The sequence below is a fragment of the Cebus imitator genome, unplaced genomic scaffold (genome assembly GCF_001604975.1).
Source record: "Cebus imitator isolate Cc_AM_T3 unplaced genomic scaffold, Cebus_imitator-1.0 Scaffold61, whole genome shotgun sequence".
Taxonomy (NCBI): Eukaryota; Metazoa; Chordata; class Mammalia; order Primates; family Cebidae; genus Cebus; species Cebus imitator.
The window spans coordinates 983,037-1,007,863 of NW_016107376.1; the positions used below are offsets into that span (position 1 = coordinate 983,037).

A 24,827-nucleotide genomic window follows, 5' to 3' on the forward strand; every position below is an offset into this window, starting at 1 on the left:
AAAAACAATTTGAAAATCCTCGTTAATTGTAGCAAGCTAGGCTGTTAAACACCAATGGCTACTTTCTTCCAAAAATGTATTAAATATACAATTGACCATATTCAACTATAACTGACAACATGATACCTCTTTACTTGATGACAAAGAAAGCAGTATAGGTAAGCCTAAAAGTAGTTGATCACTAAATACAAGATATTTAAGTATAACTTAGTAAGCCAAGTGTTAGTTTGAATTAAACAAAATTAATTGTAATAATGTAAATTCTTACAGAACTCTATAACAAAAAAGGGAAGAAAGAGCACAAATTTCTACATGAAACTGACAAAGCTAGAATAATAACTCTCAGTTTCCTTCTGTCCTGAATCAACCCATCTAGGAATCATTCTGCCTCCCTTGAGAGAAAAGGAATTTCCTATTGAATATAAGCTTCTTTCTTTCTAAAACGTTAGAGAAAGTTTTGAAAAATTTTTCCTTTTCTAGTTGCCAAAATCATTTCTAGATTGTTACTAATCATAATAGAATTTCAACAAATTACTTGGAAAGTTACTAGGAGAGAGTTTAAGAAGCATATTCTCATGTCTAAGATTCCCTTTACACGACTATACGTGCAAAACTTCATCTTCTTTCATCAAGACCCCCGTCTCCCCAGCACCTTCAAGCCCAAATCCTGTCTCCTGCATGACATAGGTACCTGGAGCTATGTGCTCCTTACATGGTATGAAACACATAATTTTTGATTTTATGTAACATCAGCTGAATAACAACCACCTTTTGTAGAAACATAGGTTGGAAGAGAGAGAAATCAAACTTTAAGGAATGTATTTCTAAGCAGAATCTTTTGAAACAGCACTGCTCATAAAAAGAGCAGATGCTATAACACCACAAAAAACCAAAGTCACATTTTTGAACCGCTTCAGTGAAATGATATTTTAATATGAGAGCAACAATAAAATTAAATAGCATTCAGGTTTAGCTCTTTCAGTTGCAGAGACTTGCTGCCAAGTGAGTCAGTATGGAAAACCACAGACGGCATATCTTTCACTGGCAGTGTATCTCACACAGGATTATTTTGGAAACCAAATGGAATAATTCCTCTGAAAGAACTTTGCAAACTGTGAAATTATACAAATGTATTTATAATTATTTTTGACATTTTCTGGGTAGTTTTGTAAAGAGAATCTAAGTGTAGTTATACTTCTCATTTAGAAACACAATAAATGGCAGTACATTTTTTTTTTCAAGTTACTGTTCACAGGCTGGAGTAGCATCTTTAATCCCCTAAGCACAGCTCCCAACTCAATTTCTACTTGAATTTTTCCTGGTGGAATTTATTTCTTATAGATGTTCTAACTATTAGATTTCTAACCCATTTTTATTGGTTCATTCATAATTAGCTTAAATTCGATAAATACATGTAAATATTAGGCTCATATTTAAAATTGTGTTAAAAAACAAATTCAGAAGGAAAAGATTCTCCATATCATAAAGTGGGTGGTACGGAAGGAAGAAGGGAGTTACTTGTGCAGTTGAAGGATGAAGGATATATTGGTAAGGTCTGACTGTTTATTCTCCTCCCCTCATTCATGTGTTGAAATCCTAAGGTGATATTATCCAGAGATGAGGTCTTCAGGAAGATGACTAGGTCATGGGGGTAGAGCCCTCATGAATGGGATTAGTGTCCTTATAAAATAGGCTCAAGGGAGCTCATTTTGTAAGGATTCCACTTGGACTGCACCAAGTGAACACACATCAAGAAGGTACCATCTATGAACCAGGAAAGGAGCCTTCACCAAATACCAATCTGCCAGTCTTGATCTTCGACTTCCCAGCCTCCAGAACCACAAGGAAAAAGTTTCTGTTGTTTATATGCTACCCAGCTTATCTTGGACTTCCCAACCTCCAGAACCACAAGGAAAATAATTTCTGTTGTTTATATGCTTCCCAGCTTACAGCATTTTGTAATAGCAGCCCAAACAGACTAAAATAGGTATTATCTTTTAACTTAGAGTTTTAAGTCCACATTATAAAAGTATACCTTTCAACTGATTTGTGTATGTGTACAAAACACACAACAGTAAAGCATTTTAAACATGTGTCACAAAGATAAAATGGCTAGATTATGAATGTGCTTCCAAATGGAAGTGCTTTGTGGAAACTTACCAGTTGTGCAGTTTTTAAATTCAATATCATCAATCGCAGCTCCTCCTCCTAGATCCCTTGTTCTGATACCTTGAAATATGACTTCAAAATTCCTTAATTTTCCTAGGAGGATATCAGCCTTTTGCCAATGATAACCAGAGTTCTGCTTACTTTCTTCCCATACTTTTGATAGTCCTTTCTCTGTCTGAAAGTAAAGAATTTTGTATGAGGGAAATGACTAAACATGAAAAAAGACGCCATGGTGTCGGGGAAAACCCAGTTGTTTAGCTCAGAAGCATTTGACCAATAAAAACTGAAAAAAAAAAAGAAGTATTGGATCTGTAAAAGCTAATCATACAAATTGAGTCATTCTTGTCAAACCCAACTAAAACAGTCAAGTGGTCAGGAGTTGGGGAAAGCACTCAGGGCACTAACACTGCTCCAATAATGTAATTACCTGCAAACCTGGCTGCTGAAACTGCCAGTTGTAACCTGAAACTAGTTGTATCTGACAGATACTGAAACAATCTGCTGAGACTCTAAAACTAGTTTTACCCATCATGCACCCGTCAGAGCTTGCCAGCATTGCAAAACTTTACTAGTGCCAATGAACTTTCTTTTACAGCAATATGGAATATTTCTCTTTTTTCAATTTTGTTTTCTTTTGTTTTTTTTTTCCCAAAAAACTTTTATTTTAGGTTCAGGGATACGTGTGCAGGTTTGTTATGTGTCATGGATATGACACATACTATGCTTAGTATAGTACCAAATAGTACCAAATAGTACTACATTTCTCTCTCTTTTTTTTTTTTTTACATTTCTCTTTTATAAAACCTCCAACCTTCTCTTTGTTCTTCAGGTACCTGGTCTGTGTATATGCCCCAAATTACAATTTTCACTTCTCTCAATAAATTTTTTCAGAGATTTTTATCTATATTTTATTTGACTTCAACATGTCTTTGTTAACTATGACATAGTTTATCTCCCAAACAGAGGCATATTAATCTACTAAAGTATTACCCAAAAGAAAAACTAGCAGAATTAGCAATACATTTATTTTGGAATTTTTAGGGACACCATTATTATAAATTGCTCTACTCAGTAAAATCTGCCTGTATTTGCATTTACACAAAATTCTTTTTTTTTTTTTTTTGAGACTGAGTTTCACTCTTGTTACCCATGCTGGAGTGCAATGGCGTGATCTCAGCTCACCGCAACCTCCGCCTCCTGGGTTCAGGCAATTCTCCTGCCTCAACCTCCTGAGTAGCTGGGATTACAGGCACGCGTCACCCTGCCGAGCTAATGTTTTGTATTTTTAGTAGAGATGGGGTTTCACCATGTTGACCAGGATGGTCTCGATCTCTTGACCTCGTGATCCACCCACCTCGGTCTCCCAAAGTGCTGGGATTACAGGCTTGAGCCACCGCGCCTGGCACAAAATTCTTGATATTTGATTAAATCTGAACTGTTTACTGAAGCCCTGGGTTTATAGTTCTGGATATCCCTATTATCCAAACTTATATTCACATTGTTTAATTTTTCAAATTACACCTTCCTAAGAAAAGCTTAAATCACTGATATAGGAAAAGAGAAAAGGAAAAATATATTGGAGAACTCACTTATTCCTGATGGATATAATAAAGGAATTATGAAGTGAATTAAATGTGGACAAAAAGTGATTATTTTAAGACCAGTCAGATGTCAAAAATTATATTATTACATAATCATATTATTTTGATTGTCATAAATTATGTTATAATGTAATCATTATAAAGTAACAACCATAATTGTTTCTACATAAAATTTTTAATTAAAAAGGAAAAATCAATTTTCTAAAAAACATATGTAAACATGAATATCTGAGGTTGGTTAACTAGTAATACAATATTCTAATATATGAACAGTCTCAGTATAATGTTAACATGACATAAAACGACATATAATCCCAGTGGCCAAATAAAAATGACAACTTCATTAAAATAGCATATTAACCAGATGAGCACCAGACAAGGCTTAGGTTGTATACACTGTTCTTTGGTATTCTAGGTCTGGTCCTTTCTGTTCTGGAACCAACTAGTTCCCAGCACAGCACATAATACATACAGTATTATGTATATGGTTAATTCCCAATTAATATTCCTTGGTCCTAGGTCATAGCATTTGCATGATGGTTCACAAGAAAAATATTATTTCTAAAGCTTGTAATGAAAACAGTAGACTACAGGAGAAGATTTAGGAAAATGACATACAGACGTGAAGCAAAATGTTCCAATAGATTTATAGCATACAGGTATGAAAAGTCTAATTTACAGATAATTTAAAGAATAAAAGCTAAAGAGAGAGAAAAAAAGGAATGTCTGAAGAAGAGATATCAAGGAGTCAGACATTCATAACTTCATACATTTAAGGAACTAATTTTAATAAATCTGTCTGATGCTTTGTTCTGCTGAGGTAGATGAACATGTTTGATCAAGTGGTTCTTCCTCTGCATGGTTACAGAAAGCACAACTATGCATCAGTTAATCTAAAATTAACTTCACAAAACAACTAACAGTTTATAGATCGATCTTTTAACATCCTTATCAAAACAACAACAAATCTTATATCCACCGACTCATGTAACTTCTGTATTGAAAGGGATGGAAAATTCACACCTAATTAATGAAATTTCATATCTTTTCGATGACTAAAGAAGATAAGTCCTTCTCAAGGTTAGTTTTTGACTCTAAGACTCAGTGCGGTCTTAGTGATTTGAAATCAAAGGGATGTTTAGTTAAATTAAAAATTCCTAGCAACATTAGAGGCTGGACATTGATGAAAGCCTGTCTTAATTTACAGACTTAATTCGCTTTACTAACTTTTCCTTTTTATCTGCTTTATCAGTTTATAAAGTCACTCAGCAGCTATGCCAAATCCCCAAAGAATTTTCAACAAACACCATCAAAGAAGAACATATGATGATTCTAATAAAAAAATGTGAACTATTTCTTAAATCTTACAACTGGGCTTCTAGTGGGAGAAAATAAAGAGACAAATAATTTATTCCCTGTCATTTTATGTGTTAGAAAAGAAAAAACTGAGGGTGAATTATTTTGCAAACCAACCATGGATCAACCTAATGATGATGTTTTACAGGACAGCATTCTAATATATTAGCTATTGTTTCATAACATCAAATGTTATCCCCATAATTAGCAAAAATATTCATCTAAATGTGCAAAGGAGAGTAATTTCCTTATCCTCCATTCTTCTAAGTCCTTTATTCAGCAAACTTTCTAAGCTCACACAGTGCCAGGTATTATATTAGATGTCAGGGACAAAAAGGTGAAAATACATGGAGCCTGTCATGGAGATGTAATAATTTAATACAGGAGAAAAAGTCATAAAAATAAAAATAAACTACTATTAAAGTGATCTGTGTATGTGGGGGGTGTGTGAGTGTATTCCTAACACAGAAACTTTTTAAAAAGTGATTATGTAGTCAATTCCCAAATTTTTATTCCACATATGTTGTTACTTCACCTATTTACTTAATATGCTGATTTAAATTATTTTTAAATTATAAAAGTGAAAAATCTCTCACTCCCAATGCATAACTGTCACTGCTGAAGGATTTTTCTCTTGCATTTATATGGATTCTAAACTGAATAACCAAAGGAAATAAGCACATGAAAATTTATTAACCACATTAATAATAGTAAAAAGTAGACATTAATATAAAAATGGTAAAATTATAGATATTGAAAAATTACTTTGTTCTTATAGTTTAACCTTTTTCTCTATTTTGAACTGATGTCTCACATATAGTATGCACATAGGCCTTTTGTCTAACATATTGCATATTTAATTTTATAGTGTGTTTATCTTCTTACTTTATGCCAGTTTTTCCTTTTGGGCTGTGCAAAGAAAGGCAATAAGAAACACTAAAAATATAGAACCACTTCAAACTGCAAAAGCATATTAATAGATAGATCTACTTGGAAGTTCCATTTCATATGTTTAAAGTGAATATATAACTTTTTCCCAAACAACAATCCATGTTTTCCAAACCATTTAATCAATACCTCTTTCTTTCCAACTGTTTGAATCTGTTTCTAGAGTTTTTAGTATTTAATAAGGGTAAATAAACATAAGAATGGGTTTTAAGCTATAGACAAAAAAACCCTCATAAGAACAAAAATAAAATGTAAAACTTGAAAAAATATGAAACAATAGCAATAAGCCTTACCATAATAATAATAGAAATATAAATAAACTACAGACTAAAAGCTAGTATATAAAAAGAGCTCTCCCCAAAGTCAATGCAAAAACAACAGAAAGACAGAAAAAAGGGGAAAGATAGTTTTACAAACAATTTCCAGGAGAAACTTAATACAATAGCTTGATAAGCATAAAAGGAGATTCTGAGACTTGCTGGCAATCAGACAGTGGAAGGAAGGACATCTAAAGTGTGATGAGTACGCCCCAGGAAGTGTTTTGCAGCAGCGAGAAGCAATGGACTGAATATATACATCAAAGCCAAGATGGTTCTTTAAGTCACAGAACGAAGTGGGAAATGTAATAAACAAAATGAAAGTTTTGACATACTCCAAATAATAGCACACATATTATAAAATGCATACAACCAAAGAATATACATTAGAAAGGTTGCCTATGTAGTAAAAGGGAAATGGAGTGGGGAAGGGGAATAAAAAACCAAAATAAAATATGTACAATAGAAAATGAAAGACACGACACATTCAAAATGGTATACATATATATACACACACATACATACATACATATACACACATCCTAGATACGTTAAAGAAAAAACCATTTTGTATATTTAGCTAATTTGTATAGCTAATGTACTGGGCTCTAAATGGTTTGACTAATTTTAATTATATTGTCTTGTTACTGCATAGGTTTTATTTATTCCTTGCTAATATTTATCCTCCTTTATTTTTATTTATTATTATTTTTTGAGACAGGGTCTTGATTTGTTGCCGAGGCTGGCGTACATTGGTGTGACTATGGCTCACTGCAGCCTCTGACCTCCCAAGCACAAGTGATTCTCCTGCCTCAGCCTCCCAAGTAGCTGAGACTACAGGAATGCATCACAACTGGTTAATTTATTATTATTATTATTATTATTATTATTATTTGCAGAGACAGGGTCTTACTATGTTGTCCAGGCTGGTCTTGAACCCCTGGGCTCAAGTCAGTCACCTGCCTTGCCCTCACAAGTGCTGGGATTACAGGCATGAGCCATCATGCCCAGCTTCTTTTCTCTTTTATTTTTACATCGCCTTAATCTTTCAGAACAACGTTTAACAATGAACATAATAGTGGCTGTTTTACTTAATTTTTAATTAAATTTTAATTAATTATTGTGATTTTTAAAAAAACGATCACAAATATAAATTCAACAGACAGGTAGTTTTCAAGTATAATCTGTGAAAATTTTGAGGAAATTAGCATCTTGCAAACATATTCATGACCTCATCATGCTCCTAGTTCCCTGATGGAGACATAACTATGACAGTAAACAGCCAGTGGATTCAAGAAAAAGCATTGGTTGCCAGTGAATCTCAGATGTATGGTGCCCATGTTGCAGGCTTTGAGTTCAGAAGAGCCTGGGATAGACCCTGTGGGAAGCATTTTTGTTCAACATTGTTCACACTGCAATCTACAAAGAAGGCCTGTCTGTCTGAGCTGTGGGGTCTGGTGAGTACAAGAAAAAAATTAGTCACTCCTCAAGAGGACCCAATAGCTTGTATCAACACTAACGTGAACCATCAAAATCACATCAAGTCTATTTCACATCCACTAAGATGGCTATCATAAAACAAAGTAAGTGTTGGTGAAAAGGTGGAAAAACTGGAGAATGGTGCATAGTATGATGGTTCTACAGAAAACTAAAAATGGAATTACTATGTGATCCAGCAATTACACTTCTGGGTAAGTATTTGACAGCAGAGACTTAAAGAGCTGTATTTGTAAACCAATGTTATCAGCAACATTATTTGTAATAGCAAAATGTGGAAGCAATCCACGTGTGCATCAATGAATGAATGAATAAACAAAATGTGGTATATATATAAAATGGAATATTACTCAGTCTTAAAAAGAAAGCCAATTGTGACATATGCTACAATATGGATGTACTTTGAGGACATTTTTATATTTGAGGACATATTATAGTTCTATTATGCAGAAGAGGGTAGTGATGAAAAGGCAAATAGTCCATGATTCCGCTTAGATAAGACACTTAGAGTAAAAAAAGAAACACGGAGACAGAAAGTGAAATGGTGGTTTCCAAGGGTAGGGGGAGGGAAGAAAGAAGAGTTAGAGTGTAATGGGTATAGAATTTCAGTTTTGCAAGATGAAATGAGTTCTTGAATAGATGGCTGTAAGGTCTGCACAACAATGTGAGTGCACTGCAAGCTACCAAAACAGACACTTAAACAATGAACATGATAGTAAATATCATGTTCTATATATTTTACTACAATTTTAAATAATATAAAAGCCTAAAAGTCACATCACAGACTTCTATCAAGGCATATTTAATGGCAGAGAAAGACATGTTCTCAAAAATAAACAATCAAAAATATTAAGAAAGGATCTGGCATGGGCAATTTGAGAATGTAAAGAATTGGGCCTGTTAAGACAAAATTATTTCAGAAATAAAGCTTAAATGAATAATAAAATTGAGATGTCTAGAAGCCAAATATGTGATCTGAAAAAAGCTAAGTTATTTCAAAAGACAGCCTGTCTTACTGTATTGATGGGCTCAGAAGGTAGACTGCTAGGTCTACAATTAAGCTCTGCCTTCATCAGTAGCTAGTATCAGCACATAACATTTGTTGATAATATATTCAAATAATATTTAACACTTTTATTAAGCAAAATGCAAAAAAATGAATATTGTGAGTGAAAAGACAAGCAATGTGAATGGATTTAGGAAATCTAGATCCAAACCTGAGTTCCACAAAGAGAAAAAGAGAGGAGAAACAATAATAAAAAAAGAAAATAAAAGACAATTTCTTAGCTGAAGAACGATTCAAGATTTTAAGATTGAAACATGTCCTGGTGAAATTTCTAAACTCAAGTTTAAGAGAAAATGTCACAGCCTTCCAGAAATGGGAAGTAATTACTTACAAAGAAAGAAAATCATATTGGTATTAGGGTCCTCTCAACTGAAACATTAAATATACAAAGTAGTGAAACAAACAAAAACAACAAACACAAATAAAAAGAATAAACAAAATAAAATGAAGAACAAAGAAACAAAACAGGTGATCTTAGAACCAATACTCAAGCCATCATATCATTTATCTGCTAACTACAAAGATTTAAGCCTTGTATTGTGGCCTTGTCTTTTTGAGGTGCTTTGCCATTTTCTTCTGCTACAGAATCCTGTGTACAAAAAAATCACACTCATTTCACTATTTGTTGCACTTTCAGTATTTGAAGAATCATTATATTTTCCCTCAAATACTCTTCTAAGTGTAATTGTCATAATACTCTAGAAAATCCAAAAGCATAGAGATAATAAAGCTATCAGTGACTGTCAATGGTTCAGGGGTATGGGAAGATAACTGAACAGGTGAGGACCAGGGGATTTCTTTAGAGCAGTGACACTTTTCTGTATAATACTGTAATGATAAGCTCAAGATACTAAGCATTCGTCAAAACAATCCAACTTAACTGCATGTTATGCCGTCAAAAGTATGTCATTTAAAAAGATCATTTAGGAGTTTGAAGCATGACAGAAGAAATGCAGAATGTAACCAATCCATGCAAATGCGTTACAAATGTATGCAACAACCTCATAGAGGGATGAGTGGAAATAAGGTACTGACTTAGGAAAACGTGGAAATGAGTTGGATTCTGCAAAACTAAAGGGAAAGGGAACTGCACATAAGCACTGTAAAGCTGCTTACTAAAGCTGTTTCCCACAGGGTTATAGGTCTGCAATTCTGAAAGCACTAGCCACGCCTACAAAAATCAAATGATTAATTAAATGGTTAGGGGATGGAACAATTTTAACGGAATGCTATGTAGATACCAGGTTTCTTGCTCTTGGAGAAAGCTTATTACAGATAAACTAATGGAGAAGACTGGAATGATACATGTGGTAATAGACTGTAGTTGGAAATCATATAAACTTGTATTTAGATTAATTTACATACAGATGATTACATATATAAATATTTATAGATATATGTATATCCATGGATTTGTACAGACAAATGTCTCTTAGCTCTGTCAGCTGAGAGGCCCTGTAAGCCACGCAGTGCTCAGTTGTCATTTCTAATATTATTTTCCAATAAAAGAACCAGTGACTTACATGTAGAATAACTTCTGAATCTAGCAGATTAATATATATCTAATTCTTTAAATCATTTAAAATATTAAAAATTTGGAAAAAACTGAGTAATAGAAAAGTTATATTCTTTAAACTGCAGACATTTTGAAGTGTTTAGTTATACATATATGTTAATCCTATTTTGAATTTTTAAAAATAAAATTAAATCAATGCAGACTATTTTAAATTTGCACAAAATCTCATCTACAGAAATTTATTGCAAACAGCTACTATTCTTGGAGAGATATCTGTATCAGTGGCTTCTGTGTTTACAACAACTTTTCTGCCATGAGAGAATAATTATGAAGGTTAGATCAATATACTCATTGGGTAAATGTGTGATTTTAGACATACATTTTATAAAATCATTTTAAACAGACATAACGTCCTCTCATTCTTTACTAGAATAGTGTTCTCTAAATCTGAAATGTTTATTTATTGACACTTTAAAGATTTGGGGCAACCAATATGAGACTCAAAGTTAAAGGAGGCATTTTAATGCAAATGATAGAGATCAAAGGAGCTGAAGAGGAAGAAACCATATTTTGTAATCATTTTCATTTTTACCTACCAGTCTTTCTCTATTTTTCAGGGTTTCCAATTACAGAATCATAAACTAATTTATATTATATATGATAAAATGTTTAGCTCTCTTTCATTCAAAGAAACACATAAATATGATATAAATCTCTGTGTGTGTGCATGTGTTTGTGTGTGTGTGTGTGTGTGTGTGTGTGTGTGTGTCTTTGTCATATAACTGCTGGCAAAGATCCTTCCAGGGTCTTCCTATGGAAACAGTAACCACATTCTCACCCTGGCCATTATTTGCACCCTGTCTGCCTACAAAGTGGTCACAGTTTCCATGCATGACTCTCACTGAGCCTTTCCATTCTCCAAACAGGTGTTCATTTTTTTTCCTCCATGTTCAAATGCTCATTTTCTGCCATGTTCATGTTCAGATGTTTATAAAGCCACATCCGACAGCTGCCTCTAGGTCTTCAATACAGTTCATGGAGTTTAAAAATTTCCACAGCATCCTAAAGCATGTCCAATACACCATCTAACTGACCTGACTGTTGACCAAAATTTGACTTATCACTTGATCTTATGAAACGGATGCCCATAATGTGACACAAAGAGGCTCTCACGGTAAAAGGGCTGAGGCCCTCTGCCCAACTCCATTTCCTATCATGCTTCCGCTCACACCTGCTCCAGTCATACACACTCTCTTTCGAAGAGTCTTACAATGATCCAAGATCCCTCCCATCTCAGGACATTTACATAAAATACTCTTTGTCTTTCCTCATTTCAACCCTCTTAATCCCCACACATTTCAGCAGAATCACTTCCTCATGGGAGCCTTTACTGATCTCCTCAACAAGGGCATGACTTCCTGCCATACACTCTGAGAGCATGATATACTTCTCCTTAGCACTTACTACACTTATATATTTTCCCTGGTATGATAACCTCATAAATATCTTTTTCTTTTATTAGATAAAAATAATATAACGATAGGCAAAATCTGATAGCGAGTGCCCAGTACTGTGCCCTCAGCACAACAGGTGTTCAATAAATAACTGCAAATGGAATAACTGTATCTATGTATACATAGACGTATGCAGAGACACTACAAGTGTATTACATAATTGATACTGAGTGTGTATGTAAATCATGTAATTTTAAATTGTGTTTATTACAAAGCATCCAAAATTATTCAGTTTTCTTTTCAAAATGTTCACAAGAGCCTTTGGATATGGCAAGTTTGGGGGAGAAAGAGAAGACGTATCAGAATGCAATTATTGGAACTGCAGAAAAGCAGTATTTAGTGATCAGCTTTTTCTCCTCAAACGTCATCTTGGAGAAGACTTTTCAGGACTTTCAAATGGGCTCCATTCTTACTCATTGAATCAACTGGCTTTTTTTATAGCATCTTTCACATCTTGTTTTTCAAAATCATATTTGTTAATTGACTGTCTTCCCCACCATAATTTAAGACTCATGAGGACAAATCCTTTCTCCACTTCATTCATTTTTGGATCTCCCGTGTCTAAAACAGAGCATTGTGAAGGCACTTAATAAGTACTTATTTAATCACTTAATATATACCTAATTTCAACTGAATGAATTAAAGCATTACACAGAATTGTAACCACTGGCTAAAAGTTGACTCGAAACTTCCCTATCTAACTGTTAGATTTCAGATTATTTCTCCGATATAGGTAAAAATTAATCTTAATTAGTTTAAATTGCACGACTAAATTGCACAAATGTAAAATGAACATTTTAAAATTCACTAATGGGCATTTTTCCTAAACAGTGAATTGTTGCATTCATATAGGTGATTTTTCTGGGGCATACTATCATTGTTCTAAATCTTAGGTAACGCAAAAATGAGTAAGCATTGTCTGTAATAGACAATAGCTTACGTTGCTCAGTGTTCTCACAAAGTTATATTCAGAATGACTCATGCCAGGTCTTTCCTGTACTCTCTGTATAGAAAAGGCTCACTAACCTAATTACAGTCCCAATCTATGACACTCAAGATGATTTGCCACTTAGTGGCTGATAGCTGATTTTCACTGTCTTTCACACTACATTTGGTTCCTGAATGAGAAAAAAATTTCATATGGTGGAACATAGAAGAACAATGGGAAAAAATAAAAATGAAACGTCCTTCGGAAGCGTCTGGCAGGAAGAGTAATAAGTAAAGGCAGCAAGGTCAAAAGCAAGGTGTCAGTTATGAATGACTGTATCTGTCTGTGGCATACTGTCGTTCATGAAGGTTGATAACCATTCAATGCAAACAGAAGGACAGTATTTTATGGCAAAATTATCGGACATAGCTCACTGATCTTCCTTGAAGGGTGGGGAATAATGAGAGAGAAAATAAAACAAATGTGTACATGTGAAACAACACCTTGTGTATAAAGGAACAACAAATTTCAAACCAAGATTCTTATACCAATTTCTCTTTCCAGAGGAACACCTGCATACATTGGGTATACACAAATAAAAACCTTTCAAGGACTATTAAAAGTAAAATGTTCAATGTGAAATTTACTGAAAACCAATACTATCTAACAGTACATAGTACATAAAAATATAGAAATATGTTACTACTCAGAAAAGTATATACTGTATATTGTATACATATAAGAGAATGGGAGAATTTTCTGGCTTGAATAAATCACTGGATTCTCCAAAATAGAAATACTATTTTGCATTTCCTTAACAATAGACAAGTCAAAATATCCAAACTTTTACTCTCAAAATATGCAGGTGAATTAGAAAGACATACTGAAAAAAGGAGTACAAACCTAAAAAATGAAACTTACACAAAAACAACAAAGTAATAAAGAATTTAGAACGTTAGAATCCTTATATGATAAATTTATTTTTTTCTTACTTATTCAACCCATATATGAGCATCAAGTCTATGCTGGGAACCCTTCTATTTGCTGGTAAAATGTTATAATGATAGACATACAACTGAAATTTAAGCTTGTTTTACATAAACTTGAATGAGGCATATTTAACTTGCATGATACATTTTAATACTCCTTGGTGTAGGTGAGGGCACATAATGAAAACTGCACAGATAAAATCCACATTAAGATCACTTTTTTCATTCAAATCCAATTAACATTAAGTGTCTTTTATGTGTTAATAGAGCTGGGTGTGTCACGTAGGAAAATAAGACTACACGATTTAAGGAGCTCACAGATAAAAGGTAATGAAAACATATAATGATTATACTTGCGTGTGAGCAAATTTTATCACATTATAGCAAAAAGGGAGAGTACTTTAGTGGGCTCTCAGTGAAATGAGGGACCTGCATGAAATTAGAAAGGTGTGATAAAGAGTGTAGCACTTGGAATGGGCTTTGGAAAGTAAACTGGATACCAGCAAGAGCATAAAGAAAATGAGGAAATTCCAAGCAAAGAAACCACATGATTGAAGGCACTGAAGTATGGAAATGTTTGACTATTTTTGGAAACTTGAATAGTCTAAGTTGGTAAGAATGTTCAATAGTGAGTTAAAGACCCTAAAAAATCAAGACTAGGTACACAGGCCATATTCTGAAAGTGTCTTCCATTCTATGATAAGGATTTGTAGGATGGGTCATGGCAGGAATCTTAAAGATGGTAGGAAATTTGGGGAGGTAAAGCTGAGGGGCCTGAGAGGAGGTTTGGAATAAGTGAGAGAATTGAAGGGTCGCACTGAAGATCTAGTTGACATTAGACATCATGAGCTCATTAATGGAATTCATATAAGCTCAACATTAAGAACTAGAAATCAGATGAAGATAACTGATCATATGGGAGGTAAAACACCTAGGGTAGGGCTGAGAAAACTGGGGGCTACAACAGGTATCAAAAAAATCCACAGGCTTAGCAGCAACTGGACACAGGGTCTGGGTACCAAGTGGCTCTATTTGTTTTGTTTTGTTTGAGACAGAGTCTTGCTCTGTTGCCCAGGCAGGCGTGCAATGGCATGATCTCAGCTCACTGCAATGTCCACCTCCCGGGTTCAAGTGATTCTCCCACCTCAGCCTCCTGAGTAGCTGGGATTACAGGCATGCATCACCACGCCTGGCTAATTTTTGTATTTTTAGTAGAGATGAGGTTTCACCATGTTGGCCAGACTGGTATTAAATTTCTGATCTCAGGCAATTGCTTCCCAAAGTGCTGGGATTACACACGTGAGCCACCATGCCCGGACTCAGTGACTCTATTTGACTCCCAGTCACGTCATTCACTAGTTATGTGATTCTGGGCCAGTCACTCAATTTATTCTGGATTTGCTTTCCTCAGTTATAAAATGAAGATAATAGTAATACATATTTACAGCCCCCTAATTCAAGCCTTTGCGGTCAAGCATGATTTTAAATTCAGAATTGCTGAAATTTTAGAAAGTGTTTCTAGTATATGTAATACCTTAGATTAGGTGTAATAATACCCTAGTAACTTTGTAATAGCAGTTCTATCCAAAGAAAAATGAACGACTATTTATATTCAGTGGAATAAATTCAGACTACACATAGGCTCACGCAGTTTTTATCATATTTGATGGCAAGTGAGTTACAATTTTTAAAAAATTCAGAGCTTTTTAGACATTGAATTTATGGATATTTTTGTAGAATAGATTTTATGCAAACCTAAAATAACCTATGGCTAATTTCATCTTATTTCTGAAAATTCAAAATAGGATTAATTTATACATAAACTTTAAACATTTCAGCATGCTTTCAGTTTAAATAATGTAACTTCTCTATTACTTGATATTTTTTTCAAATTTTTGATATTTCAGATGATTGTAAAAGTTTATGGACAGGGGAATGCGTGGACTTTAGCACCTAAAGCATAAAGTTGTGATGATTAAAAGAGATAATACATGTAAAGGATTTTAGAGAGCATCTGGACATGGAAGTACTCAGTAGCTCCTGTGGTGGTGATGATGGTGGTGGTGTTTATGAAGGAAGAGGCAGAGATTAGAAGAATAAGGTAGATTTGGCTTTACCATGAGATAGAAAAGTCATTTGAGATATAAAATGGCAGAAGATCATATTCAGTTATTACAATTTCAGAGTTAATGATTTCAGAATCAGATCAGAACAATTTCAGGTGAAGAAGACTTTTCTGAAGCACTTTCCTAGGTTCAGCTCTAAGAGCAGGAAAAAAAAAAAAGAGGAAATCAGATAAACCTATGCATGAGCTTGATAAAGAAGGAAAGCCTTTGATGAAATTAATCAAAGATGGAGCTTGCCACGAAAGCTCGGCAAAACTCTTGGAGATTATTCACTCACCTCCTATTTGCAAACACCTCATCTCCCAAAGCCTCCCTGCCCATCCCAAGGAGAAACTAAGGCAGTAGGGGAAAGTGACACTGGGTCAAACTGTTCTATACTCTGTCCACAAGGTGGGGACGTTGACCTGGAACAGTTGATGCTGGTCAGAGATTCTGGACAGATGAAAGAGGCCAAGTATTTACAGCTCTTGATGCTTCTGGTTCAGGAAATTAGTGTATGCAATTTGAGATTTAGGGCTGCATTCTTATGTGTATATAGTAATATGCGGCATACATAAGCTTCTCACTGGGATTTCCTTCAAGGCAAACTCCATGTCTTAATTACCTGTGTTCCTCTATCAAAGATGCCCAGTATAATACATCCTATGCAAAAGATGCTCAGGAAACTGCAAAACGATTGGGACTCTTTTAGCCTTCATGTATGCATGTTCTATATATAAATTATAATAATAATAACAACCCAAAATAGATGTAATGATACTTGGATCTTACACACAGTCTTCATAATGCTAATAATAACCCAGAGCAGACCTACTATTTATCCAGTTTACAAATAAGGAAACTGAGGCTCAGACTATGTAGGGAATAAGGCCAAAAACACATACCAAGAAATTTAAGAGATTTAACCCTGATTTGTCTGAATCTGATGTCCGTACTACCACCCCCTACTGGGAACTAGACAGCTAAATTAACAAAAGGCCATCAGCAAGACATGGGTTAAGCCCCTGCTAGGCAACTGTCATATTTCTCTTTAAAACGGCAATAACAACACTCACTCTATAATCTATTATCGGGACATTTTAACTGCTGAAACACCAGGGTAAGAATTAAAAATAAAATTTTGATTTGGTTTAGCCTCTCAATTTATTATGTATATAAAAATGTGATAGCCATGCTCATTAAGGTTTAATATTATGAAAGAGCTGTCTATGTCCCTTAAAGCCTTGGGCAATAGCACTGAGACCCAAATGCCCATGAATAGTGGATTAATTACTCAGTAATAAATGGTAACACATTTACCAAGGACAAAGATACAATACAGAAAGAATAATTATTGCTTTATTAATTCACATCCTTGTTCCAAGGATCAAAAATGGAGATACTAGAATATAATAGTATAAAACTAAGCAATAAAACTGGTTAAGGTAAAATTCATGGAAAAATAAAGCATATCCTAGTGCAGTGACCTAGGTGTCAGCATAGACATTCTTCATAGTGACAGTCATTATGGAAAAGAAACTGCACATATAGACATGCACACACAACACACATTTATATAATTGAAAAGAGGAAGCTATTAGGGAAGTGTTAGGAGACCATATTAATAGGAAATACACACACACACACACACACACACACACACACATATATTCATTCCTACCCATAGACTTGAGATGCCAGAATTTATTCTCATTTATCAAAGCCTGATTTTTATTTTATTTTTTTCGAGATGGAGTCTTGCTCTGTTGCCCAGGCTGGAGTACAGTGGCATGATCTTGGCTCACTGCAACCTCTACCTCCCAGTTCAAATGATTATCTTGCCTTAGCCTCCCTAGAAGCTGGGATGACAGGTGTGTGTCACCACACCTGGCTAATTTTTTTGTATTTTTAGTAGAGACAGGGTTTCACCATGTTAGCCAGGCTGGTCTTAAACTCCAGACCTCAAATGATCCACCCACCTCAGCCTTCCAAAGTACTGGGATTACAGATGTGAGCCACCACGCCCAGCCAAAGCCTGAAAAATTTAAAACTGCATGTGGCTAGTAGGAAAAAAAGAATGTCATGGCTGATTAGTGATGTATTTCATGAGTGCTGAATGGGAAACAATAATGCTTCTGCAGGTGTTTTCCATCCCTTAAACTTCATGGTAAGTGACAAATGAACTGAACTCTTTCACTATTCTCAAACGCCACTTGTATTTACTTTATTTTGAACTCAATGGAGTATAACAGAAATAATCCAGCTCTCCATTTATGTGACATGTTTTAACCACTAAGTGCCCCATTTTCCTCATCTGAAACACAAAAACTGTCACATTTACCTTGGAGGCTATTGTGAGGATTGGAAATCAAGGATTTAAAGCTTCTAACATGATGCTTGGCATATGGAAGGTATTAACATTTTGCTGATATATATTCATATGTCAACACTCATTAATAAGGTTGTTAAAAATATTTTTCTAAAATATAAATAAGAATGGTTTAAACAATAGCATTCTTCATCTTATTTTCTTTCCAGTGAAATGTATAGGAAGAGAGATGAAAAAAAAGAAAACTAAGGAAATATATATAAGTATGTCTTCATTTGTCATAGATTAGATTAGTGCTCTGGGATTTGAGCAGGAGGTAAGACTAATAAATGAGTTGGTAGCCTATGGGTTGAAGGAGACTCTAAGGACAAATAATCAACCTTATTTTAATTTTTAACAATTCAATCATCCTCCTCCACAACAGAACCACAGACGTTTTCATGTTAAAACTATTTGTTCTATCAAGAAATGGGGTCAAACACGGGCTGGAGGTCTTTTCCCTCTTACTTCCCTCTCCAGTTTAAAACATCTCAAAAGAATGCACTGAGCTCCCTTAACGCAACAGAGAGAACAGGTACATCGTCCCTCCCTTCGCTCTGCCCTTGCAGTTCTCTGCAGCCCATCAAGAAGAGTTGCATCCTTCCTCTAATATGCACTTGTCAGCCTTCGGTTTAAAATATAGACAGACAGATAGATGATAGATGTGTGGGTATGGATCCATGCATACATATAGACACACCTATAGGCATGCACACACACGGACACCCTTCTACCAGAACATATTCAATACTACTATTCCTTAAGAGTCACTGGAGACCACTTTTCCACGGGGCTGGCTCACTAATGATGAATAAAGGGAAGAAGGGGAAATCACAAATACATTAAGACCAAACTGAGGTAAAATGTCAAAAGCAATAGCCAAAACTCTATTATTAAGGCTAATAAGGAGAAGATGGATTTTTAAAGGCTAATAAAAAGGGCTTGGGTTTACTTCATATTGTCATTTAAAAGCTGTCAAAGGGCAGATCTCTACTCTCTTGGAAATCTGCTCCGGCAGATAAAAAGATAAGAAATGGCCCCCAAGCGCTTTTTAATGATGTGGTTAAATATAAAACGATCTTATTTTAAAAGGCAAATCCAAAAATAATTCATGTCAACCATGAATATGATTTTTGGAAAGTGTTCTCCCTGTTGTAATCCTATCCTTTTCTCCTTTGTTGCTTTTCTTTGTTTTCATTTCACTCTTTGGTTCTTTTGACATTCAGTTTTAAACAGCCACCCTTTTGTCAGCTAGAGACCCAGAATTTTTTAGTGCCAGATCTTAATCCAGTTGCTGGTATCTGCTGCCAAGCAAACTCAGGTCAGAATTTCACTGCTTTTGGAAAAAAGCAATATCAAGACAGAGAGAACAAAAGCAAATGTGATTCTTAAAGCAAATAGGAGCTCTTACCACCAAACACAATTGGAAGAGTTTCTGAAAAACCAAATCAGGTAATGCTGAATTGTCTCAGAAAGCAGTGAACACATTTACGTAATATTTTAATTGTAACACTAAAAATTACTTTGGCTCTGATTTTTGAAATATCTGTGGGAAAAAAGCAGATTTCATATTAGTGTATGTCTTCATGTGGAAAAATGAATAATATTTATTTTAAAATATTGTTTTAAAACTGAAATTAGCTAAGGTTACATTAAAATTACATTAAAAAATAATTGGGAGCCATCATGGTGACTCACCCCTGTGATCTCAGAACTTTGGGAGGCTGAGGCAGGCGGATCACTTGAGGTCAGGAGTTTGAGACCAGCATGACCAACATGATGAAACCCTGCCTCAACTGAAAATATAAAAATTAGCTGGGCATGGTGGAATGCACCTGTAATCCCAGGTACTCGGGAGGCTGAGGCAGGAGAATCACATGAACCCAGGAGTTGGAGGTTGCAGTGAGCTGAAATTTCACCACTGCACTTCAGCCTGGCTGGGCAACAGAGCAAGACAAAGAAAAAAAGAAAAGAAAGAAAAGAAAGAAAGAAAGGTCTAATTCTAGAAACATGGGCTAGATTTCCAAACTCTTGGTTCAATTCATTTTATTAAACTTATATTCTAAACGAATTTCGGTTTTGTTTTGTTTTTTTTCTTTTCCTGTTTTATTTTCAAGTGTAGATGTTATGTCCCTCCCTTCTTTAACTGGTTGCACTGATATTTGTACATGTCATCTCTGTAAAATTAACATCCAACATAAATGATCTATATGAAATAATCATCTCAAGTCTTGTGACATTTCAGTCAGCCTCTTCCTATGTCAAACTGCGTTCATTGTTGGGATGGCCTCCTGTATGCAAATTGAAATCAGCCTTCCTGCTGCATCCTGGCCCTTCATTAATAGCAGAAGCAAGTGCTTCAGGGTGATATGAGTCTGCCAATTTTATATGTCTCTTTTCAATTTTGGGGAAGGAACACATGACCTCCCTCCTAGGGCCTCACTCCCCTGATATCTCCTCTCCTATTCCTGGCAGCTGAATGATGAATTCTCATCATCTGATACACATGATGACCTCTCCATGCACCTATATTCTTCCACAGACACTCAAAGCACCACCTGTGCTACATATCTTGCAGACAGAGTGATTCATGGCTTCATGTATTTTGTTCGAACTTTGCCATTACCATTTGCTTAGAGCACTTCATTGTAGGTTTATGTTATTTTGGGAGATGGGAGGGCAGTTTTGTATCTGATTAATCTACTTATCATTTTAACTGTCCATTATTTAATATTTAATAATAAGCTTCTTAGTGGGAAGGAATATACTACCTTAAAAGAGTAGAAATAGGCCGGGCGCGGTGGCTCAAGCCTGTAATCCCAGCACTTTGGGAGGCCAAGGCGGGTGGATCACGAGGTCAAGAGATCGAGACCATCCTGGTCAACATGGTGAAACTCTGTCTCTACTAAAAATACAAAAAATTAGCTGGGCATGGTGGCGCGTGCCTGTAATCCCAGCTACGCAGGAGGCTGAGGGAGGAGAATTGCCTGAACCCAGGAGAAGGAGGTTGCGGTGAGCCGAGATCGCGCCATTGCACTCCAGCCCGGGTAACAAGAGCGAAACTCCGTCTCAATAAAAAAAAAAAAAAGAGTAGAAATAATCATTATTTGTTCCTAGATTGGTAATAACTTCAGGTCCACACACAGACAAATTTAGAGTCAAATTGAGCAAACAGGATTGCATTTTACCATGGAGTGGTAGGTGTGTACAATATCCTAGATCTGTCTGTGGAACAATATAAATTGCGACCTGACAAAATCTTCTACACAGGATTTAGGTGAACCTCAAATAACCGCTGCTAGGCTTCCCAAAACTTCCTCAATTGGAATTAGCACACTTTTTGGTTGATAAGAGTCTTTAAATTCTAAAGGCACCCTCCAGCCTGACAGCATAGGACAGGAAGCCATGAGTCTATGGTGAACACTGCAAGGGCTTAAGAACCTCACTTCTCAGGAGAACGGTAGATATGAACAGTACAAGTGATAGCCAGAGGCTGCTTACTGATGGGATCACCCTAAAGGGGGATAGAAACAGAGTGCAGGCCCAAACTGCCTCTCTTGGAGGCACACTTGAAACACAAGAGCCAAAATGAAAATGCTACCATTATTCTGTACTTTTTGTCATTGAAATTTCCAGCCTAATTAGTGAGGCTTCATAAACTTCCCCCATTGAAGGGAAAATGAAAACTCAGACAAAATAAACTTCAGGAAAAAATTCTAGACAGAAGGTGAAATCTGGCTTAGAAGATGATGTAATAATTATTTTAGGTGGTTCCAGTACACCACAGATGCGGGGTATTCTACATCTAATCATGAAGTATAAAAATGCAATTCTCATTTGTTCAATTTCACTCTAAATCTGTATCTCTGGGGCCAGGAAGTGATTACTACTCTATGCACAAATAACACAGAGTAATAATCTTTGCTATCCTTAAATCCTAACATTTTGTCTAACAAGACTTCAGGTTTTATATCATGACTGATGCAAATGTTGTAAGTCTTCTGATTTTAATCTATGTTTTGCTGTGTTTACTTTCTATAGGTGACATTTTTTAAATCTAAAAGATATTTTCTTGGCAATATCTTTGTAATTGTTTTGTTTGAAATTTATTTCTCATACAGTGATTACTCTGTTCTGACCAAAAGGTATTTTATTGATCATAAAATTGTAGAGATATTGCCTAGTAGCATTCCATCTCAGGGCTTCACAGAAAATTTTACTAAATATTAGTAATGCCGACATGAGGTTAGAAAAGAATGCAATTTAAATGGAACCTAGCAGAAGCAGTAAGATGTTCTAAAGGTTAAATCAATATGGTTTCCTTTTGAAAATTTCTTCCTGGAAGAAATGCTGTTTTTCTTCACCAGTATGTTTATCAGTCTTCCAGAGGATCTTGCTCATTATTGGGATCATTCACTATTCTTTGTTGTGTTTTAATTATTTTTTGTTGCATCATCAAAGGCTATTTGCTACAGATGGGTCCAGTCATATGCTCCTTCCATCCTTCTTGGCACAAACACACTCAGTTTGGCTCTGATCTTCAAAATCCTTGTATCTAAGCCAAACTCTCAACATGTCTTTCAAGTAGACAGTTTAACCCTTTACTGGACAGGGGAAAAAAGGCAATAGCCATCTGTCATTGAAAACTGAAGAGAAAGATGATTAATTATAAAAATTTCCTTTATGAGCTGCTGACAATCCCATACTATGATAGTGGAAGAAGCACAAGTGATGTTTTTAACCTTATTAACATGACTAGAAGATACAGGCTACATTGACTAGTGCAGCCATTAATCACTGATACATTTAGCAAAATTTGCAATAATGAAATGTGTTTCTCATACTCTTTAGTGTGTAAAGCTTTTAGACATTCTCTAACCTGGGTGTAATTATGTAGGGACACAGTAATTACAGGAGTTGGTATCTGTAATGCCCCATACTTATTTCATTGAACCCTATAACAAGAAAATAAAAATACTCCCTTTTAATATTACCCATCTTTTCCCATAATTACTTGTTATTCCATGCTTAAGTTGGTGACTTTCTCCATTCCATCTCCAAAGCTGGCATTAGAATGTCAGTGCTTAGAATCTGAGTGCATCAGAGAGCCAGGGTTCAAATCCTGGTGTCATTGACAGAGTTTCTAAAACAGGGAGTTTAACAAATTCTAGGTTTGAAGTCTGCACAAACATGCACACACACACAAACAGATGCATCAAAAGCATCTATGGAGACAGGAAGACATCGGGTATTGTCGTTTTGGCTGATTCGAAGGGAGCACTAACCCTTTAAGGTGGTTGATTACAGAGCAAACTCTCTCCCATTAGCCCAGACTCGGTGCCCCACATATCCTTGGGGATATTCATCTTTATCATTCAAATCCCATAGTCCACCAATGGATAGAGTCATTTTGCAAGGGTCAGAGAGCGTAATCGAGTAAGTTTATGCAAACAAAATCAAAATGAATGGCAACTCAAAAGAGACAAGTAGCCCCATTTTCTTAGAAAATGAAATGCACCCTTCTGGTGCAGATGGTTTCATAGCCTCGCCCACCTTGGAGTTGCTCATTTGAAGGATGCTGTGGGCCTCTGATGACATTGCCACGTCTCTGCATCGCATTTATTGTGGATCTCTCCACCCCTGGAAGTTTCTGTAAGTCAAATGTATTTTTTAAATTTTACAATATTGCTATGCAGCATGGGAGACAAAGCTCTGATCCAGGCAGAGTGTATGTGCACAGAAGACTCTAAAAGACACAATAATAGGGATTTAAAAATAACATGCTCCTTATCTAGTCGCAACTCGATTAAATTGCTTCTAATCTAGAACGTGAATCACTGATGAGCGTTAGTTAAATATAGACATAACTTTAAGAAGAAACTTATTCCTCTGTTTTTCATATTAGATGTGGGGAATAGTGATTCCATGGCAACAAATATATGATTGCTTTTGCTTATGAAGACAACTTTTATCTTTCTATTTAATAGAGGGCAGTGATAGTGACACTTATGTCTTCTTTTTATTTTTCCTAATGGTAGGATGGTATTTAGTTTATTGATCCATTCCATAAAAATTTACCATGTCTGGCTCTAAGCTTTGCCAATAAGAAAATCTGACTGCCATTCAGGAGTTCAGAGTCTACTGGAAAAGATAGCTGTAAATCCAGTACTGTAACTACAACAATTAAAGTATGAACATATTGCGGTGACCACTGTTTTGGGCTGGAATATTTTAGGAAAGTGGTAATACTAAATGGGATTTGAAGAGTAAAAGGATTTTTCCATTTGAAACAAGGAAAATCGGCTAGGCACAGAGGCTTATGCCTGTAATCCTAGCACTTTGGGAGGCAGAGGCAGGAGGATCTCTGGAGGTCAGGAGTTGGAGACCAGCCTGGCCAACTACTCTTTTTAGTAGAGATGGTACAATCCTGTCTCTACTAAAAATACAAAAAAA

At 35.4% G+C, this 24,827-nt stretch overlaps 1 protein-coding gene across 1 annotated transcript in view; it reads right to left on the reverse strand.

The window, feature by feature from the left end:
* Positions 1-24,827, reverse strand: part of MALRD1 (MAM and LDL receptor class A domain containing 1) — a 538,747-nt gene that overhangs the window by 199,480 nt on the left and 314,440 nt on the right. The window contains exon 29 of the mRNA XM_037738994.1: positions 2,161-2,344. Within this exon, the coding sequence (XP_037594922.1) occupies positions 2,161-2,344 (184 nt within the window). The remainder of the gene's footprint in view (positions 1-2,160; positions 2,345-24,827) is intronic.